Source organism: Macaca thibetana, chromosome 15, assembly GCF_024542745.1.
Source record: "Macaca thibetana thibetana isolate TM-01 chromosome 15, ASM2454274v1, whole genome shotgun sequence".
In the NCBI taxonomy this organism is placed as follows: domain Eukaryota; kingdom Metazoa; phylum Chordata; class Mammalia; order Primates; family Cercopithecidae; genus Macaca; species Macaca thibetana.
Genome location: NC_065592.1, coordinates 34,445,999 through 34,464,915, shown reverse-complemented (window position 1 = coordinate 34,464,915; position 18,917 = coordinate 34,445,999). Strand labels below are relative to the sequence as shown.

Here is an 18,917-nt window from a genome sequence, read left to right as displayed (position 1 = left end):
GATGGTCTAGATAGACGTGCTGTTGTGTTGCTTTGATGTCCTACTGAGTTAAGCACTGCAAGAGTCCATTCAGAATGACACAGATATATAGAATAATTTTGATAAATAAAAACCATGCAGAAAATGTTGAATAAAGTAACAAATCTCCAGAGTTCCATAGGTTTAACCGTATCATATATTTTTAAAAGGCAAGTGTTAAGCCTTTTAAAGTTATTTCACCTTAAAATTATTTATTTTCCTTACAAAACAATACCTGTAATTGGTTCCTCTGGTTTTCAAATATATGATCTGATAAATGAAATGCATTAACATTTTATGAATTAGATGTGCTGGAATGGCATACATTGCTCCTGGAATAGCCATCATTTACTGGACGCTTTTTCTCCTTTTGCCTAGTAAGCAAAAACCACTGTGCTAAGGGCTTTGTAGGCATTATCTTTAAATCCTTATAAGAATCATGAGACAGAGAGTCGTTCCCATTTTAAAGTTGAAATCACAATAGCTCAGAAACTTAAGTTATATTACTAGAGGTCAGAGAGCCTCTGGCAAGTTATTTAAGTAAGCGTTAGAGCCACAGTCATTAGCAGAGTTCTGAATTACAGGAGTTTGTATAGTAACCCATATTCAGAGAACAGAGCAACAACACTCCTAATCCAGTCTTGCATTAGGTTCACAAGACTTCAGGAATCTCCTTTTAATTCCTTCAGCACACTGGTGCATTGTCAGTTTTTTTCAGTCTTGCACAGGCCTAACTTTTCCAGTAAGTTCGGGCCTCTGGTAGAAGTGACTACAGTACTGTGCATACTCAAGTGTTTCACTGAGTGCCAGTTGACAGAGGTGATATCGTTAGGTTGGACTCTCCTACCTGAGTTATGATAATAAGGAAGTCCACCAACTTCCTTTTTTCCTCCAGGTCAGAGTTACATCTAGCAACTTAGGTACTCAAGTCAAGTAGTTCGAAATGTCCTCTCAAATCAGCAGGGTGGAAGCTGGTTCTGTACTGCACAGAAAGGGGCCCTCATGATCTCATGACGAGGGACTCCTGCCCTGACCTTGGGTCTCCTGCTCCATTTTTTTTTTTTTTTTTTTTTTTTTTTTTTTTGAGACAGAGTCTTGCTCTGTAGCCAGGCTGGAATGAAGTGGCAGGATCTCGGCTCACTGCAACCTCCGAGTCCCGGGTTCAAGCTATTCTCCTGTCTCAGCCTCCTGAGTAGCTGGAACTACAGGCACGCGCCACCACACCCAGCTAATTTTTGCATTTTTAGTAGAGACGGGGTTTCACCATGTTGGCCAGGATGGTCTCGATCTCTTGAACCGGTGATCCGCCCCCTCGGCCTCCCAAAGTGTTAGGATTACAGGCATGAGCCACTGGGCCCAGCCCCATCCTTCTTTATCAGCTGCCATGAGACAGATCCCTGGATAGGACAGACTTGCCTCGTATGCTGGAGAATTGCTGTGATAATTTGGCTAATGAGAGGGCCAAATTTGCGTTGTAAAATGGTACCCTCTATGATTCCCTGGGGGCAAAGCCTACCACTTCTGGTAGACCACTTCTGGTCTGCATGAAGTTAAACATTTTTTCTTACAAACTCTCAGTGGCACCACCAACTTAAATAAAGAAGGAATTTTAGCTTATCTTGTTTGCTGTCCAGAGCCAAACAAGTTTGTGGGTAGAATATCCAAGTCACTCATATTCAAAACTCTAGAGTTCTCCATCACACTTCCTTCTCCCTGATCATCTACTAACCCCTAACAAGGAGCAAAGTTAGATTTATGTCAGACCCTGTGTGGGACATAGTAGGTACTTATCGAATGAACAAAGGAAAAGTGGGAGGGAAGGAAAGAAGGAGGGAGACTTAGAACTTGAGTGTTTGAAATCTACTCTAATGTTAACAGTGTGAGGAAACAGCTCTTTTGAAAGTCATTTGGAAACGTGTATTAAAAATCTCAAGAATGGGCCAGGCATGGTGGCTCATGCCTGTAATCTCAACACTTTGGGAGGCTGGGGTGGGTGGATCACCTGAGGTCAGGAGTTTGAGACCAGCCTGGTAAACATGGTAAAATCCCGTCTCTACTAAAAATACAAAAATTAGCCGGGTATGGTGGCACATGCCTGTAATCCCAGCTAGTCCGGGAGACTGAGGCAGGGAGAATCACTTAAACCCGGGAGGTGAAGGTTGCAGTGAGCCAAGATTGCCCCATTGCTCTCCAGTCTGGGCAACAGAGCCAGGCTCAGTCTCAAAAAATAAAATAAAATAAAATGAAATCTAAAGAATGTGCACATTTTTACCCAGCAATTCTGTGTTTAGAAATTAAGGATATGTGAAAAGATTTTGCTGTAAATCAAACAATTGTTCCTTGTTATAACATATTGCAGCCAACCTAAATACCGAACAATAATCAGGTGAATGAATTATAATACATCTACACCCCTTCTTCCTCTAACCTTTCCTATCTCAGTAAATAATAACACTGGTAAACCAGCTGTTCAAGCTGGTAACCTAGAATCATTAAATTTCCCTTTCTTTCAACCTGTCATTTCGAGTCCTATTGTTTTCCAAAATATACAAGGAGTCATCTTATAGATGTATTAACTTAAGCAAGCAATAGGTGTCATCAAGCCTAAAAGCCAATGTATCAAGAAAATCTGAATGCTTTTAAGGGTTTACTCACCATGGATATAGAAGGAAACATTGTTCAAGTAACCAGGTAAGTGGGTGTTGATTCCAACATCATGGAAGATGAAATTAAATTAATTGAGAGCCATAGGGAAACATGGACAAGGAAAAATGAAAAATAATGATATAGGGCTGCATACATAAAACATATGTACAGTATTGTACTTTATCAGTGATTTAAGAGGTTTTTCAAAGTTAATTTTGATTAGATGTAATCAGTACAATCCTTAGATCCTCAACACCAGGCCCCCTGCTCTTGCCCTTCTCTCTCTGGTCCCCTTCCATGGGGCAAGGAGTCCACCATGGGACTAAGGGGACATGCCCACCCCAAGCCTAATACCACTCTCCAGAAACCCAGGACCCTAGAACTCCCTCCCAAGACAAGGCCTGTATGAGTTTCTTCTCCAGGTACTTCTTCCTAAGGATGGATACTGGCTGTGATTGTAGCAGGGCATGTGGCTGGAGCTTGTCCTTGTGGGCTCAGGTGTCCACACGTAAGCGTGAGCAGCCTCTCCTAGTGTGGGCTGGGGCGAGGAGTGGGAAGAGAATGGGAGCAGAGTCTTCCATTTGTCCTCTTGCCTCAGACCTCACTAATGTTAGTAGTTATCCTGAATGCAATGTTTACTGCTGACTAGTCATACTAACTAACTCTCTCGGTCCCATATAGGATATGACTCCATTAGATCTCAACTTCAACTACTATAACTACAAAGGTGATAAACAATTAGTATTTTAAAAGATAAGCAAAAATAAGAAAATTGTTTGGGTGCAATGGTTCACGCTTGTAATCCCAGCACTTTGGGAGGATGAGGTGGGCGGATCACTTGAGGTCAGGAGTTCAAGACCAGCCTGGCCAACAAGGTGAAACCCCGTCTCTACCAAAAATACAAAAATTAGCCAGGCGTGGTGGCGGGCACCTGTAGTCTCAGATACTTGAGAGGCTGAGGCAGGAGAATCGCTTGAACCCAAGAGGCAGAGGTTGCAGTGAGCCGAGATCACACCATTGCACTCCAGCCTGGGCAACTCCAGCCTGGCAACAGAGTAAGACTCCATCTCAAAAAAAAAGAAAAGAAAAGAAAATTGACTACACTCACATTTTGTTAACTTAGATAACCACGATAACACCTTGCAGATTTTTAAACACATATATTTGTAATATAGGTAAATATGTATGTAGTATATATTTACATTTTAAAAACAAAAACTGGATTATATTACTATAAAACCTACTTTTTTCACTTAAAGTTATATCATGTACAACATTCTATGTCAGTAATACCCATTTAACACACTATTTTTGTTGACTAAACGGCATTCCATTATATAGATTACTTAATGCACACATAGTATTGTGCTACAAAGTACTAAGCTCTGACATATACATTGTTGAACATGGTACATATAGTTTGAAGGAGGAAGCAGGTATTAACCAAACAGGAAAAAATACCTGAGCATAATTTGTGATGAAATGCCATGAAGGAAGAGAACAGAATACTATGAGAGAAAATCATAGAGGTACATAATGTAGTTGCAGAAAGATCTGTCTGAGGGAAACAAATTTGGTCTTGAAGGATGACAAATTTGGCATGTAAAAAGCTGAGGAAGAACATTCTAGGCAGAGAGAACTGTATATTTGGGGCTGGGTGTAGTGGCTCACGCCTGTAATCTCAGCATTTTGGGAGGCTGAGGTGGACAGATCACCTGAGTTCAGGAGTTCGAGACCAATCTGGCCAACATGGTGAAACCCCGTCTCTACTAAAAATACAAAAATTAGCTGGGCGCGATGGCGGGTGCCTGTAATCCCAGCTACTTGGGAGGCTGAGGCAAGAGAATCGCTTGAACCCGGGAGGCAGAGGTTGCAGTGAGCCGAGATTGCGTCACTACACTCCAGCCTGGGCGACAGAGCGAGACTGTCAAAAAAAACAAAAAACAAAACAAACAAACAAAAAACTGTATATTTGGGAGCCTTGAAGCAGAAAATTTGTTACTGGAAAGATGGTCATGGGGACTCGTACTCAGCGAGGCTGGGACAAATGAGGCTGGAGGCCTTCCATGCCATGCAAGGTGTTTTGCATTTTCAATCTGTGTAAGTAACATGATCTGATTTATATTTTAGAAAGCTTACTCTGCCTGTTCTGTGTAGGAGAATGGGTTGAGGCTCTGATTTTAAGATGAAAGACTAGTTAGACAAGTATTTCAGTAGTCCAAAGGAGATGATGGGGACATATAGGAGAATATTTGTGTAATTTGGCCTTTCTATATAAACCATTTAATACTTCAAAATAAAATCTCAAATTTTCTGGGCTATGTAATGCATCACTAATTCCACTAGATGGCAACGGCATAGTTATTAAGCAACACTGGAGAATTTCCTGGGGTTACTCAGTGCACCGCATTATTTCTAAGGTTATATTTTTTCGGTGTTTGATCTTTGCTTTACATTGACATTTACATTCCCTTTAAGTTCCAAGAATGTAATATATTTTACAGTTCTTGTTTTAAAATTATAATTTCAATAACTCCCTTAACTGGGAGAATGTGAAGGTCTCTGCCCATTTCGTTTTTGGTTCCCCACTATTTCTTTGCATCTACTTAAAAAAATAACAATAATAAAATAATATCAATTGCTATTTCTTAAGCACCTTTTATGAGTGAGTTATCGTGCTGAGTATTTGTATACATTGCCTCATATACTCATGCAGAGTAGATGTATTTCTTCTCATTTATAGACAAGAAAATAGAGACTAGGGAAGATTGGTAATTTGCCCAAAGTCACAATTATTATCTGCCAGAACCTTAATTCAAGCCCAGTCGCTGTAAACAAATTATTAAGTGGATAAATTGGTAAATAAGCAAAAAAATGAGTAAATAAACAAGATGATTATGCCTAGATGAATTGAATAAATTGGTCACTATAGATAATAAAATATTAGTTACAACCAAGTTAAAAATATAACCCAAAATATGCAAGCATGACAAAATAATATTCTCATAACACAAAGATAAAGATAAGATACATATTAAATAATTTCTATCTTCTCTTTTTGCTTTTTCTTTCTTTCTTTTTTTTTTTTTCTTTGAGACCAAATGTTCCTTTGTTGCCCAGGCTGGAGTACAGTGGCGTGATCCCGGCTCCCTGCAACCTCTACCTCCCAGGCTCAAGCAATTCTCCTATCTCAGCCTCCTGAGTAGCTGGGACTACAGGCCCACTGCACTTGGCTAATTTTTTGTATTTTTAGTAGAGACAGTGTTTCACCATGCTAGCCAGGCTAGTCTTGAACTCCTGAGCTCAAGCGATCTGCTCTCCTCGGCCTCCCACAGTGCTGAGATTAAAGGTGTGAGCCACTGCGCCTGGCCTGTCTTCTCTTTCCCTTAACATATTAGAATCTCCCAATGATATTAAAACTTCCTTGAAAGCAGGACCAACTGAGTTATAATATTCTTTCATTTGAACATACTATATTCTATTCAATAATTCTCCTATAATTGAATTTAGCAATTTCCTCTCAAAATTAAGGGATTATTAATAATGCTCTAATGATCATCTTTGTATAGAAATTTTGTATCTCCACCCATTTTGTTAAGGATGCTGTCCTAGAACTTAAATATTTATTGGATAAAAAGAAATTAACTTTTAAAACACTCTTGTTTATGTTATTTTTAACCTGATGAGTAAAGTAACACATTTTCCTTTAAAAATATGTAGCAAATACTCCCAGAAAAGAAAAACTATGCTACATCCCTCTAACCAGAATAATGACTTTTATGATTTTTGTGTATTTATTTCCTGCTATATATATATTTATATATCTGTAATAATTATCTATATATACACCCATTTTCACAGTTACAATAAAATATATACACATAGGAACTTTCATATCTTGCCCTTGCCATTTAACATTATGTACGGTTATATATAGATATTTTATATTTTTTATAGATTTAGCTATAGATATCTGAACACACATGTATAATATACATTTTCCATATCATTAAATATTGTTCAGAAACATGATGTCTTTAATTTTTTTTTTATAGAGACAGAGGTCTTACTATGTTGCTCAGGCTGGTCTCGAACTCCTGGGCTCAAGCAATTCTCCTGCCTCAGCCTCCCAAAGTGCTGAGATTACAGGGGTGAGCCACTGCACCCAGCCTCAGAAATATGATTTTTAATAGTGGAAGTATATCCCCTTTTACTAAACTTTTATTTATGATCTTTTTATTATAGAGATATCTTTGCACTCTGCTAATTCTTTCCTTTAGATAGACTTCTGGAAAGAGTATTACTACATCAAGCGGTGAAGGTACTCTATGAATGTTGATGCATATTGCCAAATTGCCCTCCAGAAAGTCTCCACCAATTCTTTGCTCTAAAGCCTATGAACGTCACCATTTTCCACATCTGGTGGATACTCATCATCATTCTCATCACCTTTAGCAATATTAATGGCAAAAGATGACAGTCCCTTGTTATTTTACTTTGTATTTTTTCTCAGTGAACTGAATATTTTATAGTAATTTATTAGTCCTTTATATTTTCTCTTCCATAAATTCTCTATTCATGTCCTTTGCCATTTTATTATTGAGATGTCACCAATTTTCCTACTGTTGAATAAAAGATTTTTATATATTAGGGATACTAGCACTTTTTCCAGTCATATTAGTAGCAATCTTTCTCCTTCTTTGTAGTTTGTCTTTTAATTTTGTTAGTGATACTTTTACCTATAATCTATGTGATTTAATTTTTCGATAATTTCCTTAAGCCCCCAAATCAGCAAAATAGTTACCTATATTTTCTATATTTAAAATATTATTTTCTTTTATAAATTAAGGTACAATTTATATTCTATTTTTAATGGTTTTATTTTACTTTTCATATTTATTAATAGCTAGAAATAATTCTATTATATAATACGGAGTAAGGCCCATTTGTTATGTGATTTATTCCTTCCCCCATTAACTTGTGTGGATATTTTGTCATATGGAGTAGATCTATGATATTCTAAGAAGTATAGTTGTTCAGAGGTTAGACTCTGTGATCAACCACATCTGGGTTCAGATCCTAGCTCTGCCATCTTTTTGGTCCTGTGCAAGTTACTTAGCCTATCTAATTCTCAGTTTCCCCATCTGTAAAAGACAGATTGTTGGGAGGATTCCATTATCCTGAGCATGCAGAATAGTCAGCATGGGCTGTGCTACCTAGGAAACATTCAGTACAGTATGCATTCACTACTAGAATTATGACTATGATATCGATGAAGTTATTCATAGGTTTTTGTTTTGTTTTTTGTTTTGTTTTTGAGACGGAGTGTCACTCCGTCGCCAGGCTGGAGTGTGGTAGCGCGATCTCGGCTCACTGCAACCTCCACCTCCCAGGTTCAAACGATTCTCCTACCTCACCCTCTAGAGTAGCTGGGACTACAGGCACGCGCCACCACACCTACCTAATTTTTGTAGTTTTAGTAGAGACAGGGTTTCACCATGTTGGCCAGGATGGTCTCGATCTCCTGACCTTGTGATCCACCTGCCTCAGCCTCCCAAAATGCTGGGATTACAGGTGTGAGCCACCATGCCCAGCCGGTTATTCATAACTTTAAAAAATTCTGATATTCTTGAATGGTGCAGGAATACTCACTTCAAACTTTTAATGAGTTACTGGGCATATGGTCAAAAAATACAACAAAGCTGCATTCACATCTCCACAATGGCTGTTTGCTTGTCTCACTCACAGGTAAGTGATACACTTCCACATCCACAGGGCACACAATGTGTATCTTGCCTTAAAAGGAAGAACTTCAAGGATATAAAACCAGATCATCTCAAAGGTTAGAGTGATTTAGGAGTATGGCTTTTCTGTATTACTTTAATATTTTTCGTTTGTTTTGTTTTTGTTTTGAGACAAGGTCTGGCTCTGTCGTCCAGGCTGGAGTGCAGTGGCACGATCACAGCTCACTGCAACCTCCACCTTCTGGGCCCAAGCCATCCTGCCATCTCAGCCTCCCGAGTAGCTGGGACTATACGTGTGTGCCACCATGCTTGGCTAATTTTTGAATTTTCTGTAGAGACGAGGATTTGCCATGTTGCACAGGCTGGTCTCAAACTCCTGGGCTCAAGCAATCCTCCCGCCTCGGCCTCTCAAAGTGCTGGGATTATAGGCATGCGCCACCGCACCTGGCCCTTCTGTATTACTTTAATTTTTGACAATAATTATGCATACTGAGGGGAAAACAATAAAGATGTACCCTTGGAAAAAGTGCTTACCTCAATGAAGTTACAGATTAATCATCATCCAAGATTTGGAATTTACTGCAAATAGTAAAAACATTAACACTTAAATCTTCAAATACGGAAAAGACTTTTAGGAACCATTTCAAGGTGTGCAGAAATTTGGTATGATCTCAATTTTATTTAAATCTTCTTTCATCTTTCTTTATGCATGTGTATACCTTAATTACAGGGTGTAATATTACAAGTATAATTTTGTTTTGAGACAGGGTCTCAGGCCGGGCGCGGTGGCTCAAGCCTGTAATCCCAGCACTTTGGGAGGCCGAGACGGGCGGATCACGAGGTCAGAAGACCGAGACCATCCTGGCTAACACGGTGAAACCCCGTCTCTACTAAAAAATACAAAAAACTAGCCGGGCGAGGTGGCGGGCGCCTGTAGTCCCAGCTACTCGGGAGGCTGAGGCAGGAGAATGGCGGAAACCCAGGAGGCAGAGCTTGCAGTGAGCTGAGATCCGGCCACTGCACTCCGGGCCTGGGCGACAGAGCGAGACTCCGTCTCAAAAAAAAAAAAAAAAAAAAAAAAAGAGACAGGGTCTCATTTTGTTGCTCAGGCTGGAGTGCAGCGGCACGATTACAGCTCACCACAACTTTGACCCTTCCAGGCTCAAGTGATCCTCCTGCCTCAGCCCCCTGAGTAGCTGGCACTATAGGCATGTGCTGCCAATGCCTGGCTAATTTTTAAATTTTTTGTAGAGACATGGTCCCTCTATGTCTCCAACTCTGTGGCTCAAGCAATCCTCTTCCCTTGGCTTCCCCGTGCCTGAATTACAGGCATGAGCCACCATGCCTGGCCTAATTATAGTTCTTATCATGTGGAGCTCAATCAACTATTACTAAATTATTTCATAGTTATTTTCTTTCTCTTTTTTAAAAAATGAAGATATTAACATATCATAAAACTGACCATTTTAAACTGTTTACTTCATGGTTTTTGGCATATGCACAAAGCCGTGCAACCATGACCACCATCTGACTCTAGGACATTTCATTGCCCCAAAGAGAAACCCATGCCTTTTAGCAGTCAGTGCCTATTCCCCTCACCCAGCTCCTGGAAACCACTATTCTACTTTATTTTGCTGTGGATTTGCCTATTTGGGATTCATGTTAAAGAAATTATACAATATGTAGAATTTTTTTGTCAGCTTCTTTCACTTAGCATGTTTTCAAGTTTCAATCATGTTGTAGCATATACCAGTATTTCATCCCTTTTTATGGCTGCATAATATTCTGATGTGTGATCTATTATATTTTGTTCATTCATTCATCAGTTGATGGATACTTAGGTTGGATTTGCACCTTTTTGCTATTCTGAATAATGCTGCTATGAACATTCGTGTACAAGTTTTTGTGTGGACATACGTTTTCAGTTCTTTTGGGTATATACCTAGAAGTGGAATTCCTAGGTCATATGGTAATCCTGTATTTAACTTTTTGAGGAATACCAAATTGATTTACACAGCAGCTGCCCCATTTTACATTCCCACCAGCAGTGTATGAGGGTTCCAGTCTTTCTACATCCTCGACAAGTGTAAGTTTTCATCTTTTTGATTATAGACACCCAGTGAGTGTGAAGTTGTATCTCAGTATGGTTTTGTTTTGCATTTTCCTTATGACTAATGATGTTAAGCACCTTTTCATATATTCATTGGCTATTTGTATGTGTTCTTTGGAGAAATGTCTATTCAAGTCCTTTGCCCATTTAAAAAATTGGGTTGTCTTTTTGTTGTTGAGTATGAGTTCTTTATATATTCTAGATATATACTAGACCCTTCTCAGTTATGTGATTTACAGTTATGTTCTCTTACCCATGAGTTATCTTTTTACTTCCTTGTAGTATTCCTTGAAGTGAAAAGTTTTAAATTTTGATGAAGTCAAATTATCTGTCTTTTCCTTGGTTGCCTGTTCTTTTGTTGTCATGACTCAGAAATCATTGTTTAATCCAAGGTCATAAATATTTAGCCTTAAGTTTATCTTCTGAGAGTTGTGTAGTTTTAGCTCATACAAGTAGGTCATTGATCTATTTTGAATTAAGTATATATATGTCATATACGGAGTATATGTAGGTGTATATGTGTGACATATATGTAGATGTCCAACTTTCTTCTTTTGCATGTGGATATCCAGTTGTCCCATCACTGTTGAACAACTCCTTTTTTCCAAAATGAATGGTCTTGATACCTTGTCAACGTCCAAAACAATTGACTATAGATATGTAGGTTTATTTCTAGATTTGCAATTCTATTCCATTGGTCTATAGGTCTTAGTTGAGCTCTTGATAAATACTGGCTTGAGATGAGTATATTTCATTCTCTAACAAGTGCCTGGAGTATAGCCGAACACTGACTGGCCCACGCTGCTTACCTGTCAGCTGGCATGAGTAAGAGATTGACAGCCTCCTCTGAGACATGAGGATCATAAGAGGGGCATGCACCTGAAAATAGTTTGTACCTCTGATCAGCTCCAAGAGTCTCCATAGAGACAAAAAGACAAATAAGGTCCAAATTCCTGTCCATATAGCTTGACTAAAATAATTTGAAACCTAGTAATTTTTAGGCAGTTATAACTCATACACCCATTTCAGCACCCTCAAATTCACCTGATAAATATTTATGGAGTCCCTGTTCTGTGCTGTGTGCAACAAAGCAGCTTTAATTTGAGGACTTTTATTTTCTGGCATTCTTCCAACAAACTACTTAGAGCAAAGTTGCCAAAGACAGTAAGCTGATTATATGAAAGTATCATTATTTATTTATTTATTTATTTATTTATTTATTGAGACAGGATCTCACTCTGTCACCCAGGCTGTAGTGCAGTGGCCCAATCTTGGCTCACTGCAACCTCTGCTTCCTGAGTTCAAGCAATTCTTGTGCCTCAGCTTCCCGAGTAACTGAGATTACGGGCATGCGCCACCACTCCCGGCTAATTTTTCTTATTTTTAGTAGAGATGGAGTTTCACCATTTTGGCCAGGCTGGTCTCGAACTCCTGACCTCAAGTGATCCGCCCACCTCAGGCTCTCAAAATGTTGGGATTACAGGGGTGAGCCACTGCACCCGGCCTGAAGTTATCATTGTTATAGGCCAAAAACAGTTGAATGGTGGCTCTTATTTTTGAAAAGTTGATTTATAGTCCTTCTCTGTCAATAATTAGCCAGCAGGCCAACTGTCTCTTCAAGCCACTCCTTGTTAAAGGTAATACAACCTTATCGTTTGTGTATAACAGAATGTTTAGTCTTTCTGTTTTGCTTTGTTGAAGATAGGAGTGGAGAGATATCTGCAGGACTGCATTAAATTTATCCAAAGTGATATTAGATTAACATGCAAGTTGTAAAGAAGGGAAGCAGAGACAATTATTCCCTGGGCCTGGAAGCTTCATCCTTCTGCCTTTAGGGACCAAAGCTTTGTTGCCATATGGTCTGCCATAACAATCCAAGACTGATCCCTTTCTTCCTGTTTACTGGTGCCAGTGATCCTAGAATAGCAAGGTATAGTTTGTGTCTGGTAATGTTTAATCTTGATGACAGCTGGCACAAGAAACATAACCCTGAACCTTGGAACGAAGATGGTTTTCTGCTCAGCGCAAGTTCTATTGCAGCGTATTACAGCAAGCTCAGAAAGATAGCCAGACTTCTAAATTACATTATTCCTTTTTAAGTTGCTAAAATTGAGGCTGAGACAGGAGAATCATTTGAGGCTTCCATTTGACACTGTAAAAATTAAGAACTTCAGTTCATCAAAAGACACCAATAAAAGAGAAAAGGCAAGCCACAGACTGGAAAAGGATATTTGCAAAGCACATATTTGGTAAAGGACTCCAAACTAAAATTTATAAAAAGTTTTACAAATCACCAGACGCGGTGGCTTACTCCTATAATCCTAGCACTTTGGGAGGCCGAGGAGGGGTGGATCACCTGAGGTCAGGAGTTCAAGACCAGCCTAGCCAACATGGCGAAACCCTGTCTCTACCAAAAATACAAAAATTAGTTGGGTGTGGTAGTGCCCACCTATAATCCCAGCTACTTGGGAGGCTGAGGAAAGAGAAGTGCTTGAACCCAGGAGGTGGAGGTTGCAGTGAGCTGAGATCACACCACTGCACTCCAGCCTGTGCAATGGGAGCAAGACTCCATCTCAAACGAACGAACAAACAAACAAACAAAAACTTTTGCAAATCAATAAGAAAAAGGCACCCCAAATGGATGAAAGATTTAAATCGGTACCCCACAAAAGGGGATAGCCAAGAGGATAGAGCATATGAAATGAAGATTAACATCTTCAAACACCATCCCCTAGTCTGTGCAGTCAGGCAACTGCCTTTTCTCATCCTCAGCAGACAGAGAGGTATTCTCTGAAGAGGTTAAGACAGAACTTAAGGGAGGAGCATCCAAAACAGAGGTATCATATTAAGTCAGGGGGATTAAGACACCGTCCCTGCTACCCGCCGCCCCCTCCCCATCCGCCACCCCCTCCTTCACACTCCCTCCCCCTCCGCCCCCGCCCGACCCAGCTCCTAGAATTCTGACAACCAGGCCTTCACCCACCAAGCAGGAAACTGAAAAATTATTCTCCAGGGAATCTGACCAGCCCAAAGGAAAATGCCTAAAGATGCTTACACGGGGTTCTCTAGCTAGAAAGTCCTATCAAGTCGTTATACAGTGAAGCATTTCAATGACAAGATCTACCCAGGAATAAAAACTTCCAATTAGTTTTAGTGCTGCTTTCTTAAATAAGAATTACCAGACCCTTGGGGCAAGTCTCTACCATGAAAGACAGAGATCAAAACAAAGAGAAAGGCAACAACAAAGCAACTTAGAGGAAACAGACTATAAGGTAGAAGAAAACTGTAAATTACTAAACTCAGAAAATAGAAGGGATTGTAATAAAAAAACTAGTTTGCTATTTAGGCTGTGCGGTGGCTCATGCCTCTAATCCCAGCACTTTGGGGGGCCAAGGCGGACGAATCATTTGAGTTCAGGAGTTCAAGACCAGTTTAGCCAATCTGGTGAAACCCCGTCTCTGTTAAATAAATACAAAAATTAGCTGGGCATGGTCATGCGTGCCTGTAATCCCAGCTACTTGGGAAGCTGAGGGAGGAGAGTCATTTGAACCCCTGGAGACAGAGATTGCAGTGAGCCGAGATTGCACCACTGCACTCCAGCCTGGGCAACAGAGCGAGACTCCGTCTCAAAAAAAAAAAAAAAAAAAAAAAAAAAAAAGAAATAAAATAGTTTGCTATTTAAAAGAGGAACATTCAGAGAACAAAAATATTTAAAATAGAAAAAAGTGTAAAACTCTTAGAAGGGTTGAAAGATGAATTTGAGGAAGTCTCTTAAAAGTAGGGGAAAAATAAGATGGAAAAGATAAAAGTAGAGATTCATTCCAGGGGATTCAATATCCATATAATAATTCCTTTATACCATACATATATAGAAGGAAAACTTGTTTGGACCAGTTAATTAGATGTAGTCTTGGACCTGAAGTTGAAGAAGGGTGTTCTGGGCTCCCAAGGGATCTGACACAAAGAGAAGTTTCAGGAAGCTTTGAATTGAATCTTCTAGTCACTCACTGGTATGAGCTAGATTATGCTGTGAGTTTTCATGTTCAAGGGTAGTAGGAAAGATACAGATCCAAGTGTAATGAAATCACATTTATTAGACTGTATACTTTAGTGTTAAGGGTTGCATTTAGCTTTTTAAATAATATTTTAAAAATAGGAAGAGATTCAGGCACAATGGCTCATGCCTATAATCCTAGCACTTTAGGATGCCGAGGCAGGTGGATTGCTTGAGCCCAGGAGTTTAAGACCAGCCTGGGCAACATGGTGAAATCCCATCTCTACAAAAAATACAAAAAAAGTAACCAGGTGTAGTGGCGTGGGCCTGTAGCCCCAGCTAATCAGAAGGATGAGGTGGGAGGATCGATTGAGCCTGGGAGGTTGAGGCTGCAATGAGCTGTTACGGTGCAGCTGCACTGCAGCCTAGGTGACAAAGCAGGACTCTGTTTCAAAAAACAAAACAATTGGGAGGCCGAGGCAGGCGGATCACGAGGTAAGGAGATCGAGACCATCCTGGCTAACACAGTGAAACCCCGTCTGTACTAAAAATACAAAAAAATTAGCCAGGCGTGGTGTCAGGCGCCTGTAGTCCAAGCTACTCGGGAGGCTGAGGCAGGAGAATGGCGTGAACCTGGGAGGCGGAGCTTGCAGTGAGCCGAGATTGTGCCACTGTACTCCAGCCTGGGAGACAGAATGAGACTCCGTCTCAAAAAAAAAAAAAAAAAAAAAAAAAAAAAGAGGAAAGCTGAATATAATACAGTCTCCTGGATAGGATTGTGGAACTGAGAAGGACATCAGAGAAAATTAATGAAATCTGAATAAAGTATGTGTTATGTGTGTGCCTAATTAAAGAGACTACCCAAACAGGCTGAGTGTGAGCAACAAGGCTGTTGCAACAAGGCTGGGTGCAAGTTGGCTGAGTCCAAGAAAGGAGTCAGCGAAGGGTGGTGGGAGTGGAACTGGTTTTATAGGTTTGGGGTAGGTAGCGGAAAGTTACAGTTAGGGGCAGCTTTTTCGGGCAGGGAAAGAATGTCACAAGGTGCATAGTCATGAGGTGGGGGGAGGTCACAAGGCACGATACCACAAGGTCGATTGATGAGTTAGGGTAGGGCAGGAACATATCACAATGGTGGAATGCTGCAAGGTCAGTTAATCAGTTAAGGCAGGAACTAGCTGTTTCTTCTTCTTTAGTGGTTCTCCTGTTGCTCCAGGCTTTGTGACTCCAGGAGGCCTGTATGTATGGGTCACAGGGGTCACAATGACTCGGCCACCGTGTAGCCTGTTCAGAGGACCTTGCAGTATGAAGTTTAGCTAATAGCCATGTCCAGTGTTGGTTCACTAGTTGTGACAAATGTATCATAGTAATGTAAGATGTTAGCAATAGGGGAAACTAGGCCTGAGGTAGATGGGAGCTCTATATTATATTTGCAGCTTTTCTGTAAACCTAAAACTATTCTAAAATTAAAAAGTTTATTTGGCTGGGTGTGTTGGCTCACACCTGTCATCTCAACACTTTGGGAGGCCAAGGCCAGTGGATCACCTGAGGTCAGGAATTCGTGACCAGCCTGGCCAATATGGCAAAACCCCGTCTTTACTAAAAATACAAAAATTGGCCGGGTGTGGTGGTGGGCACCTGTAATCCCAGCTACCCAGGAGGCTGAGGCAGGAGAATTGCTGGAACCCAGGGGGGCAGAGGCTGCAGTGAGCCGAGATTGTGCCACTGCACTCCAGCCTGGGTGACAAAGCAAGACTTTGTCTCAAAAAAAAAAAAAAAAAGTTTATTTAAATAGGAAAGTAGGAGGAAAGAATTTTTATCGTAACATCAGACAAATCACAACTTTGGCATAAGCCTGGTGACTACGCCACATGACTATAACCAAGCAACAATCAGTCAGATGTCAGTCTAATCATAGGTCCTGTTATTTTCAGTAAAGGGGAAAAAATCATGAAAGTTGAAACTGCAAGTCAAAGTATGTAAAATCATAAAATGGAATAGCATGTGGCATGGAGCTCCTATAGTCCCAGGTACCGAGGAGGCTGAAGTGGGAGGATTTATTGGGCCCAGGAGTTTGAGGTTACAGTGAGCTATGATTATGCCACTGCACTCCAGTCTGGGTGACAGAGCAAGACCTTGTCTCAAATAAATAAAATAAATAAATAAATAAAATGAAACTGATAAGACAGCTAAGTTTAGATGAGGTGTTGTGGAAAATAGGAAGCCATTGCTAATTTCTTGAGTAAGGAACTAATGTGGTAAAAGCAACAATTTAGGGATTTATTCTATCGGCAGCCTGCCAAATGGATTGAAGTTGGGAAAAATCTGACACGGGGGGATCAGCAATAACTGGCATGTACTAAAATCTCAAGACTAAAACCCTAAAATGAAACTTTTGGTAAGGGTGTCAAACAATGTGCTACATGTGACCTGTTTTAAGCACCTGGAGACAAGCAGAGCCTCTTGTGGAGACAGATGTAGCAGATCTTCACCTGACTTCATTACATATCTGAATCATAGAACTATTTCATATCCCCTTCTTGCAAGTCCAAGCTCTCCTGGCATCTTGTGGTTAGGACTGTATCTTGTTACTTCTGCTTATGGTGCAGTGGCTCTGGGCTTGTTTGATAACCAAACTGAGCCTACCCTTATTTTTAATTTTTAACCCATCCTAATGGGGCTTTTTTATTTAGAAATGATTTTAAACTTAGAGAAAAGCTGCAAGAATAAGAATGGTACATAGAACACCATGCTACATGTTGTTATACCTTTGTTAAACATGTATTTTATCCTATATGCTCATCCATTCTCTCTCTATATCTATCTAGATCTCGATATCTATCTATAGATATATCTATCTCTATGTATAGATAGATATCTAGATATATCTAGCTATTGAGATCTAGATAGATAGTTGCCTGGATAATTATCTAGATTGATATAGATAAATACAAAGAATATTAGATCCATACTCTTTCTCTCTCTCTCTCTCTCTCTATATATATATATATATACACATACACACACACACACACACACATATATCTATTAGGTATATAGTATATACCTAATACTTTTGGATCATTTGAGAATAATGTGCACACGTCATTGCCTTTTAGTCCTAAATACTTCAGTGTGTATTTCCTAGGAATAAGAATATCCATTTAAAGAACCACATTATAATTCTTATCTTCAGTTAATTTACTTAGTCACTATTTCTTGAATTGAACTAAACTATGAGAATATCCATTATCCTGGTCTGACCTGACCCACTGCTGACTGAATTACAGGAGTGAAAAATTCAAAGTTTCATTTGCATTTCAGGTTTTGGTCTTTGAGAGTACCATAGAATCAAATTTTGCAGATTAGCTTTGAATTTGACTCATCATAGGTGTGTCTGATTCAGTTCAACTATTCTAAAATCCTCTTTGTCAAAGAATAATACTAATGCCAACAATGGCAAACACTAATCCAGCCTTCCTCGGTATGTGTCAGACAGTGTTCTAAGTTCATTGCATTTACCAATGCATTTAATCCTTACAACAACCTTAAGGAAACCGTAATTATCTTTATTTTATACATTGGGAAATGTAGGCAGAGAATTTAAATAACTTGTGTATGAATACACAGTTGATAAGGGGATCTCTCAGATATCTTTTTAAATGTGTTAATCTGTGTGTGTGTGTAGCCTTCTTACATTTCATAATGTTTTCTTTAAAGACGATCCCATGCTATTTCTAGTTATTGATTACTTCTCATTGTGTCATGTTCCCCTAGGACAGAAGCATTCATTTTCTTGATGTGTTGATCTTTCAGCTGAAGAAAAGGTGACTGGTCTCATGAGCCCGGAAGAATGAACTCAGAGGAGGTTGTTTACATGAGATTCTCCCACTCACCAGCTGTTGAGAGTCTGCGATTATGAAGAGCAGGATCTTATTACTTCAATGAAAGCATGTAACAAGGTTCTCGAACCACCAACAGCCAAGTGGATTTGGTACAGTGTGGCTGTCTAATAAATAATCAAAAGCATTTGATAGAAATCTGTCTTGCAGCACTGTCTTCACATTTAATGTTGCTTTCTCTTCTAGCCTCGGTATGTTTAAATGATTCCCTTTTCTCACTCTAGTGCCAATACTGTCCTGAAGGCTAGATCCACAGCGAAATTATTGTTCAGGCTGGGTCTGTCGACTTTGACTCTGCTATTTATAGAGCCAATGTGGGTTAATAACTGCTATTTATTGAGTGCCTGTTCCATGCCAAGCATTAGGCTGGGTGCTTTATATATGTTTAATCCTCACAATAGCCCTGTAAGGTTGCACCTATTATCTCCACTTTGCCCACGAAGAAACGGAGACTCAGAGAGTTTGTGTGCTATGTGTAAGATCACACACTTGCCAGAGTCAGGATT

At 39.8% G+C, this 18,917-nt stretch overlaps 1 protein-coding gene across 1 annotated transcript in view; it reads left to right on the top strand.

Annotated features, from left to right (window-relative positions):
• Window positions 1-18,549, top strand: part of SLC44A1 (solute carrier family 44 member 1) — a 196,918-nt gene extending 178,369 nt beyond the window's left edge. The window contains exon 16 of the mRNA XM_050761843.1: window positions 18,326-18,549. Coding sequence (XP_050617800.1) covers window positions 18,326-18,340 — 15 coding nt within the window. The 3' untranslated portion in view covers window positions 18,341-18,549. The remainder of the gene's footprint in view (window positions 1-18,325) is intronic.
• The last annotated feature ends 368 nt before the right edge of the window (window positions 18,550-18,917 follow it).